This window comes from Zasmidium cellare (genome assembly GCF_010093935.1).
Source record: "Zasmidium cellare ATCC 36951 unplaced genomic scaffold M409scaffold_2, whole genome shotgun sequence".
In the NCBI taxonomy this organism is placed as follows: domain Eukaryota; kingdom Fungi; phylum Ascomycota; class Dothideomycetes; order Mycosphaerellales; family Mycosphaerellaceae; genus Zasmidium; species Zasmidium cellare.
This window is the reverse complement of record NW_022986946.1, coordinates 1,638,161-1,659,049: the sequence shown is the minus strand read 5'-3', so window position 1 is coordinate 1,659,049 and position 20,889 is coordinate 1,638,161. Positions and strand designations below refer to the sequence as shown.

Genomic DNA, 20,889 nt, shown 5'->3' with positions numbered 1-20,889 from the left:
GGCCGAGAAAGCAGGTCGATGCTTGGATGCCGTGCAAGCTACCTGAAACCTCGCAACCACACGTGCCAGGATTGGATCTCCCGAATCAATCAGATGAGTACATCGATGGTGAGTCTATGCACATTCGACCATGTTCACAACACTGATCAAAATCCCCGCCGATAGTCTACGTGGCCGCCGTGTGGAATACATATCGTAAAACGTATTTGATGATCCTGCATATCATCATGCGCTGTCAGGCTGCGCTGCATCTCGGGGGCGACCTTTTCTCTGAGCAGCTGGTAGTCGATCAGCTTGCGCGTGGCATTTTTGCCTCGATATCATTCTCATTGGGACTCTCGCACAGTTCTGCGTGTATCCCAAAAGGATGGGGCGCTCGAGGTCTACTACTTCTGCATCCGCTCTGGGTACTAATGACTTGCCGCTCTGTCTCTGCTTCTCACAGACACAAAGCTCGCCATTGCCTGGGATGGATCGGCCGTGAGATTGGCATCGGACAAGCTTCACGGCTTGCAGCAACGAGCGACGACTCGGAGATATCGCACCATGTCTTCCGGGAGGTCGCAGAGGAACATACCCTGATCTGGACAGCTATGCTCCTCCACCCGCTTCGCAAAGATTGACTCTGGCATTGACCCAGTCTGATGAAGAAGATCGCTTGGGATTCCGTATGAGGCTAGCTTTGAGCAAGCTTTCTGCTAGTCGCAGCCTGAAGGAGCGACAGCAAGGGTACATGTATAAAATGCCCATGATCTGAAGACTGCAGCTTGACAACAAGAACTCAGTCTGTTGCTCACCATGAACGATATCCTGCGCGATTCTACATTTGGGCAAATCGTTCGCCTCGTTTCCTCGACCCGGTACTGTAGATACCTGGAAGAATCCACGGATTTTGTTCTCCCGTCAAAGTACGACTATTCGAGACGCAAGGCAAGCGACGTCGCCATCGAAGATCAGAAAGAGAACAACGATGGTTCAGAGGTTGACGAAAATTCCAATCAGAAATCGAAAGAGGACGAGGAGGATGTGGTCATTGTAGACTGGTACTCAGAAAACGACCCAGAGAACCCGCACAATTGGAGCAGAACACGGAAAGCGTGGACAACGTTTGTCATTGTCCTTTACAGTAAGTCGCTATGGTTCAAGTCGTGCTTTTTGGTGCAGTAATCTGTTGCTAACACCCCCCTTTGCGAACAGCGTTCGCAATGTTCATTGGATCCTCAATCTACACTTCCAGCATTCCGGATATCGAAAGAACATTCCACGTCAGCCCCGTTGTAGCCTCCCTTGGACTTTCCATGTACGTTTTGGGATATGGAATCGGGCCATTGATCTTCTCGCCTCTTTCGGAAATTCCAGCTTGTGGACGCAATCCTCCGTACGTGGCTGGCTTTTTCCTGTTCGTCATCTTGTGCGTCCCCACGGCGCTCGTGGACAACTTTGCCGGTCTTCTCGTCCTCCGGTTCCTGTTAGGCTTCTTTGGCTCGCCGGCTCTTGCGACTGGTGGGGCAAGCATGGGAGATATCTATAGCCCAGTCTCCATAACCTATGCCATAGTGCTGTGGGGTGCCTGTGCGACTCTGGGGCCGGTAAGCAATCCGAATCATCGCATTCCAACTGTAATCAGCCCTGACAGTACTTAGTCCTTGGGCCCAATCGTCGGCAACTTTGCGGTGCAAGCTGAAACCTGGCGTTGGTCGACCTGGGAATTGCTTTGGCTCGGCGGGCCTACATGGTTGCTGATGTTCTTTTCGCTCCCTGACACGTCCTCCGAGCTCATTCTTCTCCGTCGCGCTCGCCGTTTACGCAAACTCACAAAACGCATTGACCTTCGGGCGCAAAGCGAAATACGACAGGCACACCTTCAGCCGTCTCAGGTGCTCTGGAATGCGCTGATCAAACCTTGGGAGATCAATATCAAAGACCCTGCCGTCCTATTCTCAACCATTTACACTGCTCTGATATACGGCCTCTTCTACTCGTTCTTCGAAAGCTTTCCGCTGGTATACCGGGGCATCTATCACTGGAGCCCTGGTGTGTCTGGTCTGGCATTCTTAGGGGTGCTTGTGGGTTTGCTCATCGCCGCATCGTCGTTCTGTCTCTACAACTACTTCATCGGCAGTAAGATGGTGTCGAAAGTACTGAAGGAAACGGGCTCCATACCTCCTGAATTGTTTCTAAGACCAGGACTGGTTGCCACGTTCTTCATTCCAATAGGGCAGTTCATCTTCGGTGAGTCTTGTCACTTGAACTGCGGTTGGAAAACTAATCCTTGTCTCAGCGTGGACCGCTCGACCAGACATTCACTGGTTCCCCAGCATCCTCGGCGTTGCGGTTAGCATGATCGGCATCTTCATCATCACACAGTGCATGTTCAGTTACCTGCCCTTCACATACCCAATCTACGCTGGATCATTGTTCGCTGCCAACAACTTCGCTCGTGCCGCATTGGCAGCGGGAGCGATCCTGTTCTCGACGCCAATGTTCAACAACTTGGGCATTGATGGTGGCGTTAGTTTGCTTGGAGGACTCACTGCGTTGTGCTGTTTTGGGGTCTACGGCTTGTTCTTCTTTGGAGAGCGGCTGCGAAAGAGGAGCAAGTTTGCGCAGTCGTAGCGCTTGAAGGAGGGTCCTTCTCCTGACAGGACCTCCACCACCTCCTAGTCTGTGGGGGTTTGATGTTTGGGTCTCGCAACGACAGGGACCAAACGCGAGCTTTCTCATTGTATCTCAACGCACTAGAAGAATCACAACATATATAAAGCTTGACACGATCTCAGGCAAGATGCATTCGCACGATGATCACGATTAGTGCAGCAGTGAACGCGCTAGCGTCTAGTGTGAGAGCCAAGACATCCGTGCACGACGCGATCGCGACTTCACCTCTTCTGACGCGCCCTCACCTGCACCAACTCCATCGACACATCATCGATGCCGTGTGTCACAGCGGTGTGGTATGCTGAGATGTTTGAGAAGCAGAAGCTTCCAACACGTCGTGGCTGATGCGAGGCCGCCCCGCCTATTTCACACCTCCAAGTTTAGCCGGTCAAGCCATGAAACGATCGAGGTTCCTTCTGCAAGCAATGGCAGCATCTCAATCGAGTAATTATTGATGCAGGCCCACTTTGATATACTCACTGACCGCTCATAGGATCTACCATCCCAAGGAAGCTTCTTCGCAGACAGACAGTTCCTCCGTTGCGGTATACCTTCCCCGCAGCTCAGTCCTGCAGAACGAAGCCCACGATGCCTCGAACGTAGAGACATTGCGGGATACTCTGTCCTGTCATCTGGTGAAAATCAACTATCGCTGCGGCAAAGACCACAAATTTCCGGCTCCTGTTCATGACATGCTCACCGGTTATGACTGGATTATAAACAACCTTCTTCCCAAGCGGGCCATTTCTCGACCCGGTCGCTCAGAGCATGTCGGTCGTCTAGCAATCTGTGGGGAGCTACTTGGAGGCACTCTTGGTCTCGGATTAGCTCTGTCCGAATGTCGAATCGGCGAACCAGGCATTGTCGCAGCAGCTATTAACAACCCCATCGTTGACTGGACAACCGTGCATGATCGCAACTGGATGCCTTTCAAGCCTCAGTCTAAGGCGCATACGTCTAATGGGTTGGCATGGGACGATCTTGCTCAGTATCGAGAGACACTATTCCGCAGGCCATCACACTACTTCGACCCATTTGCTTCGCCGATGCTGTTTTTCCGCTCTGCCGAACTTGAGGTGCCTGACTACGTCGAGGAGCAACCACTCGACGAAATGGAGGAGCTGATACGTTTTGAACGTGAAGAGTCTTTGCGTGAGCAGCTTGGTCTCGGTGCTCAGCCGGACATTGTGGAGCCCGAGCCTATGAAATCTGTCAAGAAGCGAAGAGTATCACGCAGGTTTCCAAGCAAGGCTTTAAGCTTACGACTTCCAAACGTCAGAATCGAGTCTGGGTCTGATGCTGTGGTGTCAGGACAAGCGATTGAGCTCGCACATCAATTGCGACAGAGCTTCGAGAGACAGCGGAAACCTGGGCCGGCGAGAAACGAGACTTCAAGGTCCGAGGACCGACAAGATCCCGATGTGACAGTAGATGAAGTTAGACACTGTTGGCATCCTGGGCTTGGACTATGGGACGACACCGCAGCTGGGAAAGCAAGGATACTCGAAGCGGCTATGTGGTTGAAGGAACACCTGGCAAAGTGAGAATTAGTCCTGTCCTAAGGTTATAGTGCATGCGGTACGTCTGGTTCCGTAGACTTGAAGTCTGTAATGGTCGCGCTCAACATCAACTCTGGTCCCGCCTCTCCACATCTACCGGTATTCCAATCTCACGTCCAGGCAACTCTACCACTTCTCTCTGCGATGAAGCTTCAAAAGGCAGAGCTTCAAGTTTCTTGTCAGGACTGCTGGTCGTGTCGGGTGAAGCCGCCTCAGCTGGGGTTGAATGATGAGTGTTCATTGTATCATGTTCAACGGTCGCTTGTGCAGGTGTTCGTCGACTACTCGATCGCCTTCTCAGTAAGAACAGTCCAAGAGTGATTGCCACGCCCAGAAGAACACAAGAACGGTCCAAGACGCCATCTTGGCCGTAGTGTGTACTGCCGTCGAAGTCAGACCAGATGATGCCGGGGGCGAAAATTTCCTTGATAGCAGCCAGACGAGCCTTGGGGTCGCTGTAGGAGAAGAAGTTGATGTCGCGCTCAATGAGTGATTCCATGCTTTCACGAGACTGTCGCATGAGCCCTCCAATAGTAATTGTGCGGTCAGGCATAGTGGCAGTCCTGATTGTTGGCGAGGTTCGGGCCGAAACCTGTACTTGTCGTGCAATGTTGTGTGTCGGCGATATGATGTTGTCTCAGTGTCAGTGTTTGGGCGGCGTTGAAAGATGCTTCCTTTTGTAGGTGTGCGTGAGCGCTGAAGTACGTCCTATACTATGCTACCCTACTGTCTTCGATAGCGAGGCTTGTTGAATGGGCGAACTACCTCAAATCTGACAGCACCCAAGTCAGCTTTCACCTAATCTTGCTGTTGGCCATGCCATTTCATCAGATAATGATGTGGAGCTATGGCAATTTCATTACGGGCTCGCGGTCCAGCCTTTTGCAAAAATTGCATTACTGGGTTTTCAATTGACAAGCTGGCAAGGTTTCGAGAGTCTAAAGACCGGCGCTGACAAGTATGCCACATCAGCTGTCAACAAGGTAATGTGTAAACTGGGCCACACGTCGGGCATACGTGCGCAGTAACTCCTCTGGCACAGTTAAGAACGGAAGACGCATCGTGCATCGTGCTAGTATCCATTGGACCATTCCTATCAGCTTGCTCGTGACGTCCGAGTGTGCTGCCGAAAGTCCAAGAAGGATGTGCATATCGCAACTATTCTGTTGTCAGTCTTGCCTGGCGACCCAAGGAGTCAATCTGTCGTCACAATGAGGTTCCGACACTTCCCCGACATCCAAGAAAACAGCGACGCTGTCCACCAGCACAGCAGCACAAGGATCAAAGACCTCCTTGATCCACCAGAAATGCGATTTGATACCCTCCACCATCATTAGAACTTGCCGATGCTGCGTTGCACCAACGGCAGCACAGTATTCCGACAGACGCGCAGTGTACCACGTTGTACACACACCAACTGTGTGTGCCTCTAAACCACCAACTACAAGGATCCAGAAGAGCAAATGTTTCAATCGGGGTGCAGTAGTGCCGTTCAAGCAAATGTCAAGTGCTTGGGCCAGACGAACGATATGCAGCTCTGTTCCCCCTGAAGGGCTCCCGAACAATCTTCGTACCGGGGCCAGAAATAGGATAATGGCATGACGGAGGGCATTTTCAAAGGCTTTGGCCTCTGGGCACGGATCGAGCTGCTTCTCTTCAACCAATCCATGATTGAACGCACTGCGGCTAGACAATTGGAGGCAGCGATGAATTAGGGCCATTAGATAACCCATTGCTCTATCTGGTCTTGTCCAGAATATCGTGCCATGGCTAGAGAGCTGCTCCGAGAGCCAAGTGGTGAAGGCGCCGAGATCCTTAAAGATGTCCATGACCGTGTGCTCGTCCGGAAAGTGTACAGCCCAGGTAGATGTGCAGGCAAGTACAGTGGCGTTTGTGATCGAACGAGATGACGTGATGCTCGGTAGATGGCGTAATGGTAGAGGGAAGAGTGGTTGCAAGTCCCGTGTCACCGCTCCTTCAACATCCATTCTGCTCAATTAGCCGAACACCGCGACGATGAGTGCGCGCGCAGAACTTCAAGGTCGACTTACGCAAATAGCCACAGTCTTAGCATATGATTCGAATCTAGATGTTCAGTGCCGCCGCGCCGGTCTATTATAGTTTTCAGAGCTCTGAAATGAAGCAACCACTCGTCGATACCCTCAGATCTTCGTGGGCTCGACTGCGTCAGTTCCCAGCACCACCCATGGCGGGTCGAGCGCGTTAGAGTATGGACCGCAACACCCATTATACTGACAATCAAGCCTTCATCCCAGCCGTCAGATCCATTTCGAAGGCGGCTGTTGACTGAGTTTAGCCCTTTCGTATAATAGAAAAGACCTTCGGACGTAATGGCGTCTTTTCGGTCGGACGAAGTCTGTGCGCTCAAGCAGAAGGCTGAGATCGCAAGCGTATGATACAGGATGCCTTGGTCGAGGTTTATTAAAGGCCAACACGCAGATCGGAGCGGTCGAATCGATTGGCAGTTCGTGGACAGCACTTCAGCACAAGTCAGCTGGAGCGACATCTGCCGATACTCTGCGGCGAAAACATCTCGTCGCGCACTCACGATAGTGAAGTAAGTACTGCATGCGAGACGTGAGAGCGATGGGCCATTGCAAGAAGGGTCCCAGCTGACTTGGTCCTGAGATTGATGTTGGAATGTGGTGTACCACGTCTTCCGCGAATGTGCAGGAATCCACTACCGACTTTTGCAGCGGACTGTGGCATGTGTGCTTGCACATCGACCAAGGCTTGCATCGTACAACTGTTGCGCGCTTTCGTCGCGATGGCTGATCAGAGATCTTGTCCTTGCTGGCTTCGATCGTCTCTGCCGCAGTCGACCGCTTTTTACTTTTGGCGGAATAAATGCCTGTTTTTCGTGCGCGTGTAAGTTTGCCATGCTTACAGGAGCAATAGAGGTATGATACTAACCACGCATGACATGCTGCCTCGCAGCATGCAGGTACTTTTGGCTCTCGAATTTGGCGAGACCATTCTGTTGACTCTGTGGGCCGTCAGGAGCTACAAAGTGATACATGATGCTGCTTGTTCAAAACTGGTGGATAAGAATAGCGGTAACTCGAGAGCCGAGATCTAGGTTCACGCGCTTTATAAGCGCGCTTCTCCCTCTGCTCAACGCGCCAAGACACCAAGGACTTGGTTATTCCGGATCTCTCACTTTCCCCTCGTACTCGTACCTTGCGCTTTGGCTGGCCTTCTGCCGACGTCTAAATGCCTCTGGAGCGTACCCATCCACACCACTGCACCGATCTGCTCTGCGAATTTCCATCGGGCAGGGCTGGCTACTTTCTGACGCTCGGATGCCAGAAGAGTTGTCATAGAATCGAGACCTGCTAGTCGTTACAAATTTCCTTCCTAGAGAAGTCCTCGTCCCAGGTCTGAGCAAAGACAAGAAGACGCTCTATCGCGGACTCCCGTTTTCTGTCTCTCGGAGAAACACAGAGTGGTGTTTCCTCTCGTGCGGCGGCGCGAGCTCGCAACAACACATTGCTCTTCCTTAGCATGGCAATCTCCGCATGGAGTTTGCCAAGCTCGATTTTCATGTCTCCATTCTCTTTCTCGAGGTCTTGCAACACTTGCTGTTTGCGTTCTCGGAAGGCGCGTTGACTAATCCATGAAAACTGTAAGCATCGTTATAGAAGCCGTGTGTCTTTTGCTCCTACTCACGCGGCCCGATTCTGCGCTTTGCGCTTAGCCTGCTTATCCGCAACAAGTCGGTCGTAACGGACTTTCACGTCCTCTGAAAGCGCATTTTGTATTGTATGGGGGTCGAGGCGTTGGTAGCCTGTTGCTGTATTGGCATTCAGCTACACACATTCTGTGCGGCAAGGTTCTTGACGTACGGCTAAAGTCGTCCTCGCTCAAAGAGCTTGATGCAGAACATTCGTTTGGAAAGCACTGGTCCAAAGATGCGGAGTCCTCCTCGATCTTCAGCGAGATTCAAATCATTTCACGCAAGGTCCTTACGTAGAGTCCCGTGAAAAGTGCACCATTTGGGTCCATCGTCATCGCGTCGATCTCGTCACTCTGATAGCTCAGTTGCCATTCGGTAAGATCCATCTCGACAGAAGTAATCTGTTCTACACAATGTTCGGAACAATCCAATCTCTTACAATCGAGGTCTCTTATACATTGAACGACGCACCAGCCCGCTGGCAATCGCCAAGATGTGATTGATTTCGCGCTGACCAAAGACCACCTTCATTCGGCTCGTGCCCAGTCTTTTGTAGCCACTCCCTTCAAAGTTGTAGGCATGGTCCGGTCCGGCGGTGCAAGCGACTGGATGTTCTAGTGACACCCTTGCTGCGCTTCGAAAGTGCGCTATCACCCGCACGAAAAATCTCTCCGCCAAATTTTGACTACACACTCGATGAAGAACAGCGCGGAAACTTGGTAACACTTCTGATGCGAGTCGCGGGACTGCTTACTTGGCTATATACCTAAAGCAGGCTAGTGTGTTGCAATCTCGCTTTCGTATCGACCTCTGTTAGGTGAAGTTTTCTCTGTGATCCGTGCGTCAGGTTTGCAGGAATGTTAAGCGAGGATCTGATCCGCTAAATTGACTAGCTGGAAGACAGGGGATATTGATGGGAGCGCAGTCAAATTTTGCTGGCGATTGGTTCGGGAGTGGAGCCACGAGTACCCCGAACGACTATCTTTCGCTTAACATTCTCATGCGCGCAGACGCTTTGGTCAAATGCCAGCAAGATTGTCGTCTTCATTCGCTAACACAGCTAAGTCTTATAAAGAGTATCCAAGAAACCGTTCGCTAGATCTCGCACAATGCTCTTGTCAGGTATACTTCCCGCCACGCCGTACAATGCTGCCGCAGAGCCCTTGCTTGACGATGCATGACCTTTACACGCCTCGACAACTTCCTCCAAGTCTTGAAGCAACTGATCCACGGCCCTGACGATTGGTATCGTTACTGCGATGTGGATTGCAGCCGGGTCCTGAAGGGCGTTCAAATGCCAACCCTTTGCAGACATACCATCTGCGATGTCGTAGATGTCCACAGCCAGGCTTGGCGTCTTGCTGTTTGGTGCTGCACGGAATGCGACCACGGATACCATCGGTTTGCCGATGACTGTGATGCTGTGCTTGAGCTTGTCTGAAGTTCGAATAGCGTCCTCGATCTTCTGAGCCGCACCAACAATCTTTAGGCAAGTGTCGATGTAGCCATCTTCGCCCATTCGCATCAAGGAAGCCCAGCAGCCAGCGATCAAAGCGCCAGGTCTCGAGCCTGCCATGTTTGGCGATGCATACACGCCGCCAGACCACTCTGGGCAGACGTAGTACTGGTATTTGCGCAGCTCTGCTGTTCGATATAACACCACACTGTTGCCCTTTGGCGCGAAACCATACTTGTGAGTGTCGGCGCTTATTGAAGTAACGCCAGGTACTTTGAAATCGAAGTCAGGGGAAGGGAAGCCCGATTTCGCGAGGAAAGCGATCACAAATGATCCCAAGCAGCAGTCGACGTGTAGAGGCAGTTTGTTCTTCACCGCAAGCCGCGACAGAGCCGGTATATCGTCAACAATGCCATGTGGGAAGTTAGGTGCAGAGCCGACAAGTAGGATCGTGTTCGCGTTGATCAAACGACTGACGGTGGGTATATGTACGCGATAGCTGGGCTCCGGGCATGGGACCAGGTGGATCTTGATCTTGAAGTATTCGCCAGCTTTGCGGAAAGCCGTATGGGCGGTATTTGGCAGGATCATCTCTGGCTCTCGAACGCCTCGCTCGTGGTACGCCTTTTGCCGCGCGGAGAGGACAGCCATCAAGATGCTCTCCGTACCGCCACTTGTCGTCACTCCAGCACCAGTCTCAGGCGCGTTGAATAGACCAAGCGTCATCGCCACAACCTCTGCCTCCATCTTGCGCACTCCTGGAAACACGTCTGGGTGGATGGGATTGCTCACACCGAAGCGCTTGAACGCTTCAGTCTGCAGATCCGACAACTCTGCACCGCCATGATATACCGCTCCACTGACTCTTCCATCTTCCCATCTCGTATGCTTCATCTCTCCCAGCTTCTCCAATTCAGTCCGTATCTGCTCTGGCGTCCATCCTGTCGCAGGGAGGGCTGTGAAGTTCGTCACGCCGGGCCCTGATGGTACCAGCTTGTTTTCGAGTTCTGTGATGGCCTTGGTGACATCTGCGCGGACTTTGGCTTGTACAAACGGCAGCTGGAGGAACAAGGCATACAGTCGCCTGTAAACGTCCTTGTATAAGACCTTGATCGATCCGAAGACACCATATCCACGGAGCTGGACTATCGTCTTGCGCGTGATTCGTAGGAGGAACAGTGCCAGGAGTAGGTTGCGCAGGATATCCAAGCCATGGTTCACAATGAGCTGTCGTGACCCGGCCGTTTTGCCGCTGTACTTCTTTCGAATCTGCGGTATACTGACGGCCATACGTCCTGAAGAGGACATGGCGGAGGTAAAGGATCGATGGAGGTGCTATTGGGCGTGTAGGAGGGATGGCATCGTTCGCGACGTCGTCGTGTTGCAATAGAGTTGGCAACACCGAACACCGCACGGCACAAGAGCGTCATGTCACCTTTTATAGTGGGGAGCTGCTCGTGATCCCTGCCGCGGCTGAATCAAAGGCCAATCAAATGCCGCCTAAAGCCATGCATCAAGCTGCCCGGAGTCCGCGGCCCTGATTCGTTTATCGTGAGCCAACTTCGATGGGAGACTCTCAATCAACATCGCCATCAACTTTACGAGGCGACAGGTAAATACCCCGGACTAAATTGTCGAATACCCTACCAAGATGCCTTCTCGTATCATGGCTACGGTCAATACGCGAGTGTTGATAATTTCGGACACCCACTGTGCACCCCTGGCCGAACAAGATGAAGGCAGGCAACCTTTTGCTCCTTTCAAGGCTCCATTACCAAAAGCAGACGTTCTCATTCACTGCGGCGACCTCACGATGACCGGGCTCGATGCAGAATACCACAAAACCTTAGACATGCTGGCTCAGATCGACGCCCCAGTCAAACTCGTCATTCCAGGAAATCACGATTTGACTTTGGATCGAGACTTTGTCTTTAGTCATGCTAAGAAAGACCCCAAATCAGAAGCTGAAGCACATGCGAAAGTCGACAAGGCGAGAGAGCTTTGGACTTCCCCTGATGGACGAGCCCAACGAGAGGGCATTACTTACCTCGTCGAAGGCGTACATCAGATTGACCTGCCCAATGGCGCGAGGGTCACCATATACGCATCACCATATACGCCAGAGTTCTACGATTGGGGGTATGGTCACTCCGATGTCACAAAAGTGTCAAGCTCATTCCTTATAGATTTCCCTACGAACGAGACGAAGACCGTTTCAACAGCCCCCTGAGAACTTTATCCGACGCAAAGAACATAGCGCCATATCCAGTAGCACCTTTCACTCATACAGTAGTGCCAGTTGATATTTTACTTACACACGGGCCACCATATGCGAGGCTGGACCAAACAAATCGAGGAGACTTTGCTGGATGTCCTCACTTACTTCGAGCTCTCATGCGGTCGCGTCCTTTGATCCATTGCTTTGGTCACATTCATGAAGGTTGGGGAGCTGAGCGTGTGGAATGGTAAGTCGCTTACCAGAATTGATATAACGCACCTGTGCTAAGTCCTCTCAGGTCAAACGATGCCGATAACGTTGCAGATTCATCGGCATCCATCTCACAGTGGCAGAATGGCTCCTGGAAAGCAGGAGTCGCTCAGCAAGGCTCAGCCATCGAGAAAGTCCAGACAGATCTCGACGCCGCCAAGGAGCATCATGCTGTATTTGTTGATGTCTCTAAGGAGGGAGGCCAAGGCTTGAAAAGGGGCGAAGAAACACTTCTTGTCAATGCCGCCATCATGGACGTTGAATACAGTCCTGTGAATGCACCATGGATCGTTGACATCGATCTTCCTAAGGCTATTTCTTGAAGACGACGACGACTGTCTGGACAGAAGCCTGAATGCACAGAAGGGGGTTACACCTCTGCAATGCAACCACCAGCATTGGCAATGAAACATAGTCAGCAGATAAGAAGCGAGAGCCCGCCGGACCATCCCTCTAGCCAGGTCGACTCGCGTGGAGGCATCGTCAGAGTCTAGCGTAGTGACGCTTGACTATGGAGAAAGAGTCTCTCTCCGAGACATGGCTTTGATAGAGGCCATCTGTCATGATCTAGATATAAAAGGTATTGCAACCTTCATCTGACACGGACCATTAGCTAATAAGTGGCTTCAGAATGGTATTCATCAACCCTTCACTGTCCCCACTGACGCCCAGCCTAATGAGCTCATCCCCTACCCTCAACTGCTCATCCACCTGCTCCTTCGACGCCTCAGCCTTCCACGCATTCGGCATAATAACCATCAAATGAGCACCTATCCGAATCGCCACCTTCGCAGTATCAACGACTACATCCCTAGCTAACCGATAGCTCTTAAAGAAAGCGTCCAAGATCGCCATCCCCAGCTCATGATCCCGGAAAGCCGCGATACAATACAACTCAGCCGCCATCTGTCCAACATCAAACTCCGCCGTGCCGGGTTTCGAAAGCTCTAGATCCAGAACGAAAAGCGTCCCATCTTCGCCGACGAGAACGTTTCCCGTCCAGAAATCTCCGAGGGTTAGTACCTCGTTTGCTTCGAGGACATCTTTCTCCCCTTGCACTGCTGCTTGGCGGATGTGTTCGCCCGAGAAGCCATGCGATTCGGCGACTTGGGGGAGGCGTTTGAAATAGAGGGTGCTGGAGAGGGACTTCGCTGTTTCGTTGCCGGTGAAGTCCGATAGAATACTCTCGTTGCCTGCGGTGTTGTTATGGATGTTGGCGAGATATCTGCCGAGTGCTTTTCCTTTCGATGCTGCTCGGCCAACGTCCACGCCTAGTTTCAGCCAGCCTTTGAGACTGGGCACGCTGCCGGCGTCTTCGAGGATGAGTACCCAATTTGTCTTGTCGAAGAATATGACGTTGGGAGGTCGGACGCCTTCGTGTTTCATTTCTGGCTGGGTGAGTAGTTTGAGGGCTTTGGCTTCGTATTCCTGGGATTCAATTCCTTAGTCTTATCGACCACTTGTTCAAGGAGTTCAACCGTTCTCATACCAGCCTCACTTGCTCAAGTTTCCACTGTGGCGATCTCGCAGCATAAGGTTCTACATGTTTGAAGATCATGGTTGATGGGCCTGCTCCGTCACCCTCAATGTGAGCTCGAAAGACGAAGCCGCCGAAGCCTTCAGGGAGCCGTTCGACATGGTGGCATGAGGGGTAGAGATTGGATCGGAGGTATTGCTTGACGCCTGAATCTGTGGTGAGGTCCATTGTCGGTTTGGTTGGGAAAGGTGAAGTTGAGGTGAAGTTCAAAGTGTAAAGCTAAGCTTTGAGTTGGTCGAATTTTGAATTGCCTCTTCTGGATAGTTGCAATTGAGTCACAGGAGTCTGGATAAGTGCCATTCGCTTCGGAAGTCGTTCGTCCGTTCGGTGTCTTCTTCGAGAGTAGTGTATGGCAGATTGTGCAATTTAAGGAAGGGCAAGGTAAACTACACGAAAGGCTGTGGTGAAGACAGCAGGTCGAAGCTGGTAGATCGGACTAGCAGTAGACCCATGAACCAGGACGAGAAACTCTACCAGAGAGGCTCTTCCCATGTCTTGTCTACGAATAGTTGCAGTGCACTCTGATCAAGCTACACTTCCCGTGCCTGTCCAATCGTAGCACCAAGCTTTCCCTCATCTACCTTCTTCTCAGTAGCATCATGCTCAACAACATCGACCCCACCATCCTCCGCCTCAATCAGCCTGACCGGCCCCGTAAACCACCGATGCGCCCAAAGAAACCAAGACCCGAGAGTGGCAACAAGCACAATCCCCACCGCGACCGGCGTATAATTCAGCGTCTGCGAATCCACCGGCGTAACATTCGGCAAGCAAAAGATGATCGTGATGAAACAGATCCATAGCGTCGCCACTAGAGCCACTGGTCGCGAGAAGGCACCAAGATTGAAGGGGCCTTTCTTGAAGTTTTGGGGCCAGAGGAGTCCGACGAGGATCGGCATGCCGTAGGAGAGGTAGAGGCCGATGGTGGCGATTGAGGTGGCCGCGGCGAAGGCGACGGATGAGCCGAGGGATGGGAGGGCGAGGATGAAGGCCAAGATGGCCGCGAGCCAGATAGTGCGGACGGGGCTTTGGAAACGTTTGTCGACAGAGTGGAAGAATTGGGGGAGGGCGCGGTCGCGGCCTGGGAGTCATTTGTCAGCGGTTTTTCAGTGATATGAGGTATAGGAGGATGAACTGAATGCGAACATCATTCGGCTGTTGGATATGAGCGAGAAGAGGCCGCAATGCCACACGCAGATGATGACGAGACAGAAAAGCACGATGGCCCCGTCTTCACCGAGGATGTCGACCAGAATCTGCAGAACAGGCTGGCCAACCTCGCTGTCTACGGTAGCCTCGAAGTTCTGGATTGAGAAGAGGTAGCAGAGGAGGAGAAAGAAGCCGAAGACCGAAGAGCAGATGATGGATGTGAGAACGCCAATAGGTGCACTCCAGGAGGCGTTGCGAGTCTCTTCTGACAGATGCGCAGAAGCGTCGAATCCAGTGATGGTATACTGGCTCATCAGGATGCCGATGCACGCCACGTATGCTGGCGATGCTCGCGTTGCCCAGCCTGGGTCTCCTGTGCCGTCATAGAATGTAGCGACTATCGAATGTCAATAATTATCTGAACGAATGCGGTGTTTGGAGTTAACTTACAAACGAACTTCGCCGACTGATGGGTGGGAGCCTTGGCCACAATAGCGATCGCATACGCAGCCACGCCCAGGCTGTGGAGGACGATGCTGGTGTTGTTTAAATATCTCAGAATGTGAACCCCGAAGGCTGGAAAGCATTAGACCGTTACTGATGTGTTGAATCCCCACACTCACTGTTGACGAGTCCGTGACTGACGAGCAGCGCAGCGTGAATACCCTGTCAATCTGTGAGAAGACCGATCTTGACTGGGCATAGTCGAGGATGCTCACAATGACCTTCCTTGGGGTCGACTCAAAGCCTCCCTTGACCGTCGCTAACGTTGCAATGAGGTTCGCACAGCCAAATGTAATGCCAGTGGTTACAGCGACTGGTCCTCATCGTCAGCCCAATCCTCATTCGTGCATGATGATATGTCACTCACATTGTCCAACAAAATTAAACCATCCCGTCATCCACGAAAAGAACGCCGCAAGCTTCTGATTCGGTGCCAACATCGCCGCCCACGTGTAAGGACCACCCGCCGTTGGGAGAGCACTAGTAATCTCTGCCATACTCAAACCAACGAACAAGGTGAAGAAGCTCACACAGATCCATCCGATAGACATGACTCCCGGGCCACCTGTCGTGAGCCCATACTCGAAGAGTGTTGTGATGCCTGTGACGACAGAGATGATGGAGAAGGAGACGCCGAAATTGTGTAGGACGGACCAGTCTCGTCTTAGTTCCTGGGAAATGTGTCAACCAAGACTGCTAGAGAAGTTGGACATTAAGACATACCTGTTTGTATCCCAACTCTGCCAACTTCCCCTCATCCTTACTATCAACAGGCGCTGCATTGGCACTTAGTCTCCTCATAGCTGCGATGACCCAGTCGACGAAGTCACAGCAACGGTATATGAAGGAAGGAAGAAGTCACACAGGTCCATTCGCAAGGCGTCCACTGGCGTATATCTTCCACGTGGGAAAGCGTTCGGTCGCGCGTCAGACCGCAGGGCAGTTCGGCTGTCACTGCGGTTTCCAGCAGTAGATCAAGTTCGTAGATGATAATCTGCGTTGCTGATTGGGGCTTCTGGAAGCTGCATGATAAGAACTGTGCGCCACATTTGCTAGTTGAAGTCTCGACCACTTCACCAGGGTACGCGAGGTCACACCACCTTTCGTGGAGTATGATCGTGACAAGTTCAGACTCATGCCGTCAATTATCATGAGAACGCGCTCGCGAGCGTAAAGATAGCTTTTCATACACTGCATAAGCCAAGTCAACTAAAGGCCATCACGTGATTTGTGGATTGGAAGCTCCAAACCGGTTCCCTCCACGTGCCAAAGTCTCCTTAACAACTACATATCCTGGTCTCATGGTGGTATTATCTCATTCATCCAGTAGCAGAAACGAGCTGAAACTTCATATGGGTATTCCCTTCTCTTCACGTATATCTCCTGTACTTTGTATCCTCACAAGTTCGCCTTGTGTCTCTACTGAGCTGGGGTAGCCCCCTCTGCTGGTCGGTTGGCTGCAGGCGGTGCTGCTCTGCGGCTCCTGTATACATGTCAGCTGTGTGTCTTATCGTGTATTTTGGTGCTACTTACATGAAAGTCCTGGAGAGCATGGAAACGCCGATCATGATCGCCCACGAAGGAACCTGCGAGAAGCCCCAAATAGCATAGCCAACTGGAATGCTCAGACCAGCCTTGGCGAGAGGGCCATCAAATGGATGCCAGAAGCCCTCGTATGGCTCGGTCTCGAGGTACTTGTCCTGAAGGTGGACCGCAGCGATTTCTGGAGCGGTGATGGTGGTGCGGTTGACCTTGATGGAACGGAAAGTGGATGATGGGGTAGACTGGTCGGCCAAAGGCTGAGGAAGCTGGAAATGGAGGACTGATGGTGGGTTGACTGCCCAAGCATGGCACAAGACACCGTCGGTCTCGCAGTTGAGCAAAGCGAGCTTCGGTGGTTTGGGCGAAGCAGAGATCAAGGGAACCGACTCGTTGAACGCGGTCTCAGCCTTGTTGCACATGCCATAGCATGTCTTGTTGCCTCCAGTCACAAAGACCAGCCAGGTCTCGATGCCCGGCTCGGCATTTGGCGAGCCCGGCTGGATAAGTGTGTTGTGGTTGTCCACGGTCAAGCGATCGACTTTCAACGATGCGATCTTTGCGGCGCCAGATGCGACTGGGTCGGGAATCGACGCAGACTCTGTCGCAGATTGAACGGCGGACGATATCGACGAGCTGGCCTTCTGGAAGAAACCCTTGATTTCGTCGAGGAAGGGGATTTGCTGCGCGGTCGCGAGCGCTGGAAGCGCGAGAATAAGAGGGGAGGCGCGCATCTTGAGGATGTCGAGTTCGAGGTGTATGCGATAGGTTCGCCGTGTAGATGGATGTATGGATGCCGCGTGGCTTAGAGAGTCGAGGTTAAGGAGCTTTCAACAAGGGTTAGCTTGGCTGTCGCTTAAGGAGGTGTAGGATCGGTTACACACTGTGTGTATGGGCAATGAAGCCGAAGAGGAGGATATCAACACAAGGCGAAGGGCAGGATAGGATGTTGTACAGGCAAGCGATTACACAGCAGCAGGACGGGAGGGGCCTGGCAGAGAGTTTGGAAGACGTGACGGGCACGAGCCACCTGTCAACTTTCACTTGGTTGTCGGCAGCAACCAAGGAAGCCCTCCGATTGGCCATCTCGACGTCACTCGCTAGAACGCACTTTTCGAGCTTAGAAGACAGATGGTAGAGATAATGTGTTTGGGATATCCTCCACTTCGATCATGATTCAATTCTATCGATTCATTCTGAAACAGCTCACTACCTTTATGTAGAAAACAGTATTACCTTTCTCTTCCGGCCCTAATCCAACTATTACGCAAAACCCGTTTTCTTCGGTTCACGAGTTCCTGTCGCCGCACCGATGAATACCGATAGTAATCCATCTCTGCTCAATCGCGCTCTCTTCGTTGATCTAAAAGGTACACAGCTCTTGCCACTCCTCTTGATGCTCAGAAAGGCGTTCACGTTGTGAGCTCTCCTGGCATGCGATTCCGAAGTTGCAGTGTTCATGCACTGCCTTGGAGGAACGTCTAGAGTACATCGAAGTCGTGATTGTGCTCCACGACCTAATCTCAAGCAGCTTCCGTCTCCTCGACCGTCTGCTCAAGTTCCTCTTCGCCGAACATCTCGGCGATGCCGTAGCTGTCGGAGCCAGGCCAGAGGAAGCGCTCGCGAATGACATTGCGCTGAATGTCGACACCGGCGCGGTCACACTGCTTGCACAAGTACGTGCCGCAGTCGCCACAGTGACGTGAGAACAAGTCGGACGTCCACTGGCACACAAGGCAAGTCGCTTCCGTCCACACATGGCGCGTGTGGTGATCGCATTCCATCACCTTTGCGCTTGGCCCCTCGCGAATGATGGGATAGAGACGGCCATCGGCGGCCTTGTAGTAGCCCGGCTCGATGTTTCCGTCAGCATCGCGATGACGAGCAGTAAAGCCGTCTCTGTTGTAGCCCTGAGCCTTTCTGCCGTCTCTGTCGTATCCCTCGATGTCGTAGCCATGCACGTTGTATCCGCGCCCGTCGTAACCTTCACTGTCGAACCCTTCGTAGGAGAAGCCGTACTTGTCATATCCGTCGACGTCGAAGCCAGCCCGAGAGAATCCGAAAACGTCCATGCCGAAAGGGTCATAGCCTTCTTCGTCGTAGTAGCCTCGGTGCAAATTGCGTAGACTAATCTTGTTGACGTCGAACCCATCAACGTCAAATCCGTCTTTGTCGAATCCGTTGACGTCTCTACCATACCGATCGATGCCGTTCTGATCGTATCCAGCCGCATTGAAGCCCCACAAGTCGAAGCCTTGGCGGTTGATGCGTTCTCTGTTGAACCCATCTGCGTCGAATCCCTCTCGATCGTAGCCTGAGACATCCCAGCCCCACTGGTCACATCCGTCCTCGCCAAAAACGTGCTCTTCCTCCTCCTCCCAGTCACCATCATTGTCGTCGTAGTCTTCATCCCCAAAGCCGTAATTTGCATCATCGCCGTCGTTCAGGTGGGTTTCGGTACCATCCCAAGCGTTACCCTAACGGTCGAGCCCTGTCTCAGGGTTGAAGCCCAGTTGATTGAACCCTTCCCAATCGTAGACAGGAGCTTCGAACTTCGGGCAACCGAATCGGCAAGTGGTTGGTCCCTCCCAAGTACGGCCGCAGACCAAGCAGAACTCGCCATTGCAGTAGCTGCATTCCATGTGGTTGCACGCGGTGACCTTGTTGACCCAGATGCCGCAGGATGGACACTTCTTCCAGAGCCAACGCTCGTCCTCTGGCAGTGACTCGACATACTCTCTCATCGCCTCATCATGCTTTGTGTCTCCGCAGACATGGAATGCCTCGTTGGTAATGAGGGCTTTGGAGCTGCAGCAGGTCATACCGCCACAGGACGGGCAGATCACTTGTCCTTGAAATCCGAAGATTTTGGAGTCGATGTACTGAGAGTGACCTTCAACCAGAATGCACTCTCTGTTTGCACAGTAAGTTCGGTCCTGGGGAGTGATCTTGTATTCCTGGATCTTTTCCCGGTAAGCATTGAGGAGAGTTTGGACAGCTGGGGCCTGGGCTGCTAGATTGTCGATGACGAATTGGTCGGGTAGATCATCGCATGCCGTGGAGCCACAACGGATAGGATAGTTCGACTCCTTGGTCACCGCAAGTTCCACCGCGGTGTGCCAGCATTCTGTGCAGTAGGCATGTCCGCCGCATGGAAGCTGTAGTACATTATCATCGGCTTCCTCGCACACCATGCAGATGTTGGAAGGCATGATTTGGAGCCTTCAGGTTTGAGTCAAGTCCGGGGACAATTGACCTGAAGCCTGTGATAGGGGTACAGTATCGAAAGGAGCGTTGTGTCGAAACAGGTGCGCAGACAGGAGGCTTGTCTGGTCGGGCAATTCGGGAAGTGTTGCCGTAGTCTGAGTACTCGAAGAGGTACAAAGACAACGGCGTAAGGGTGGCAGTCTGGGTGGTGTATAGAAATAGGAGGGAGAGCAGGCTATAAGAAATAAAACTCCACCGCCGCGACAACTCCAATCACGGTGCGCGCGTGACGCATTGTCAGGGCAACGACGGTCTTCACGCGACAGATTCACCTACAGCGCAGCGAAGCGGTGGTGAAGAGCTGGGGGTGAATGGCAGCGGAGCGGAGGGCAGCGAGGGCGCTCGCAGGGGTCGAGCGTTTGTCGTGAACGTAGGCCATGTTGTGAGAGGTCGGTCGATGTACGTTCCACTGGGTGTTGAATCTTCTCTTACATTCAAGAAGAGCAAGCAGTGTAGGACGCTGTGGGTGAGAGTTGGCGCAGGTTCGTTGCAGTCATTGCAAGATATGTTCCAGGGGAGCGCTCAAGTCGTTTGTCGGGCTACTGCAGTTTGCTTTAGACAGCATACTGCAGCCAGCAAGACATGTATATCGTCAGAGCCAGGAGGCGTTGCCGTACAGCCAAGTTGAGGTATTGCAGTCGCAAGGATAAAGGCGACACCGATCGGTAACGTCCAAAGGGCAAGGTCTTTCTTTCGCTTCGAACAAAGAAGTCCACATTGCCAGATCTGACCGATACCACCATCTTGCAGTCAGGCTTGTTCTTTGTGCAGGACCAAGTGCAGTCTTTCAGTACCATATCTTGGCGCATGTGGTCCATTTTCTGTCCTCAGAAGCTAAATACAACCAAGCCAGCCCCAATTCGGAAGGTAGATGGAGAAAGCTTCTGGCCTGATTCTCGACAACACAATTGGCCCATCGAGGCTGGCATCCTCGTCGAAAAGCTCCTCTATCCCTGGCCGACACCCGACTGATGGAGGCAAGCACGTCCAGGAAAGGTAATTGCAGGGCCCTTCGCCTAGAAGCTCTTTCGGCGA

The 20,889-nt window shown here is 52.4% G+C and overlaps 10 protein-coding genes across 10 annotated transcripts; 3 read left to right on the top strand and 7 right to left on the bottom strand.

Moving 5' to 3' along the window:
- Positions 1-798: 798 nt before the first annotated feature.
- On the top strand, positions 799-2,616 carry M409DRAFT_62830 (uncharacterized protein; the record flags this gene model as incomplete). Its single annotated transcript, XM_033815326.1, has 4 exons — positions 799-1,126; positions 1,198-1,589; positions 1,644-2,232; positions 2,282-2,616. 4 exons carry the CDS (start codon positions 799-801, stop codon positions 2,614-2,616), a joined length of 1,644 nt encoding a protein of 547 aa, XP_033674164.1.
- A 315-nt stretch (positions 2,617-2,931) lies between these two features.
- M409DRAFT_62829 (uncharacterized protein) lies at positions 2,932-4,202 on the top strand (the record flags this gene model as incomplete). Its single annotated transcript, XM_033815325.1, has 2 exons — positions 2,932-2,954; positions 3,152-4,202. 2 exons carry the CDS (start codon positions 2,932-2,934, stop codon positions 4,200-4,202), a joined length of 1,074 nt encoding a protein of 357 aa, XP_033674163.1.
- An 82-nt stretch (positions 4,203-4,284) lies between these two features.
- On the bottom strand, positions 4,285-4,770 carry M409DRAFT_17216 (uncharacterized protein; the record flags this gene model as incomplete). The annotated part of the gene is made up of 1 exon (XM_033803962.1): positions 4,285-4,770. The coding sequence occupies one exon, from the start codon at positions 4,768-4,770 to the stop codon at positions 4,285-4,287; it is 486 nt and encodes a 161-aa protein (XP_033674162.1).
- A 2,803-nt stretch (positions 4,771-7,573) lies between these two features.
- On the bottom strand, positions 7,574-8,300 carry M409DRAFT_49740 (uncharacterized protein; the record flags this gene model as incomplete). Its single annotated transcript, XM_033811330.1, has 4 exons — positions 7,574-7,847; positions 7,908-8,031; positions 8,084-8,168; positions 8,208-8,300. The coding sequence occupies 4 exons, from the start codon at positions 8,298-8,300 to the stop codon at positions 7,574-7,576; spliced, it is 576 nt and encodes a 191-aa protein (XP_033674161.1).
- A 674-nt stretch (positions 8,301-8,974) lies between these two features.
- Positions 8,975-10,678, bottom strand: M409DRAFT_49739 (uncharacterized protein; the record flags this gene model as incomplete). The annotated part of the gene is made up of 1 exon (XM_033811329.1): positions 8,975-10,678. One exon carries the CDS (start codon positions 10,676-10,678, stop codon positions 8,975-8,977), a length of 1,704 nt encoding a protein of 567 aa, XP_033674160.1.
- Positions 10,679-11,036: 358 nt separating this feature from the next.
- Positions 11,037-12,181, top strand: M409DRAFT_62827 (uncharacterized protein; the record flags this gene model as incomplete). Its single annotated transcript, XM_033815324.1, has 3 exons — positions 11,037-11,509; positions 11,557-11,835; positions 11,887-12,181. 3 exons carry the CDS (start codon positions 11,037-11,039, stop codon positions 12,179-12,181), a joined length of 1,047 nt encoding a protein of 348 aa, XP_033674159.1.
- Positions 12,182-12,467: 286 nt separating this feature from the next.
- Positions 12,468-13,563, bottom strand: M409DRAFT_17212 (uncharacterized protein; the record flags this gene model as incomplete). Its single annotated transcript, XM_033803961.1, has 2 exons — positions 12,468-13,286; positions 13,348-13,563. 2 exons carry the CDS (start codon positions 13,561-13,563, stop codon positions 12,468-12,470), a joined length of 1,035 nt encoding a protein of 344 aa, XP_033674158.1.
- A 362-nt stretch (positions 13,564-13,925) lies between these two features.
- M409DRAFT_17211 (uncharacterized protein) lies at positions 13,926-15,849 on the bottom strand (the record flags this gene model as incomplete). The annotated part of the gene is made up of 7 exons (XM_033803960.1): positions 13,926-14,476; positions 14,531-14,941; positions 14,995-15,120; positions 15,168-15,210; positions 15,264-15,361; positions 15,416-15,719; positions 15,772-15,849. The coding sequence occupies 7 exons, from the start codon at positions 15,847-15,849 to the stop codon at positions 13,926-13,928; spliced, it is 1,611 nt and encodes a 536-aa protein (XP_033674157.1).
- A 618-nt stretch (positions 15,850-16,467) lies between these two features.
- On the bottom strand, positions 16,468-17,321 carry M409DRAFT_17210 (uncharacterized protein; the record flags this gene model as incomplete). Its single annotated transcript, XM_033803959.1, has 2 exons — positions 16,468-16,531; positions 16,582-17,321. 2 exons carry the CDS (start codon positions 17,319-17,321, stop codon positions 16,468-16,470), a joined length of 804 nt encoding a protein of 267 aa, XP_033674156.1.
- Positions 17,322-18,110: 789 nt separating this feature from the next.
- Positions 18,111-20,233, bottom strand: M409DRAFT_49735 (uncharacterized protein; the record flags this gene model as incomplete). The annotated part of the gene is made up of 4 exons (XM_033811328.1): positions 18,111-18,991; positions 19,070-19,745; positions 19,844-19,995; positions 20,131-20,233. 4 exons carry the CDS (start codon positions 20,231-20,233, stop codon positions 18,111-18,113), a joined length of 1,812 nt encoding a protein of 603 aa, XP_033674155.1.
- Positions 20,234-20,889: the final 656 nt, after the last annotated feature.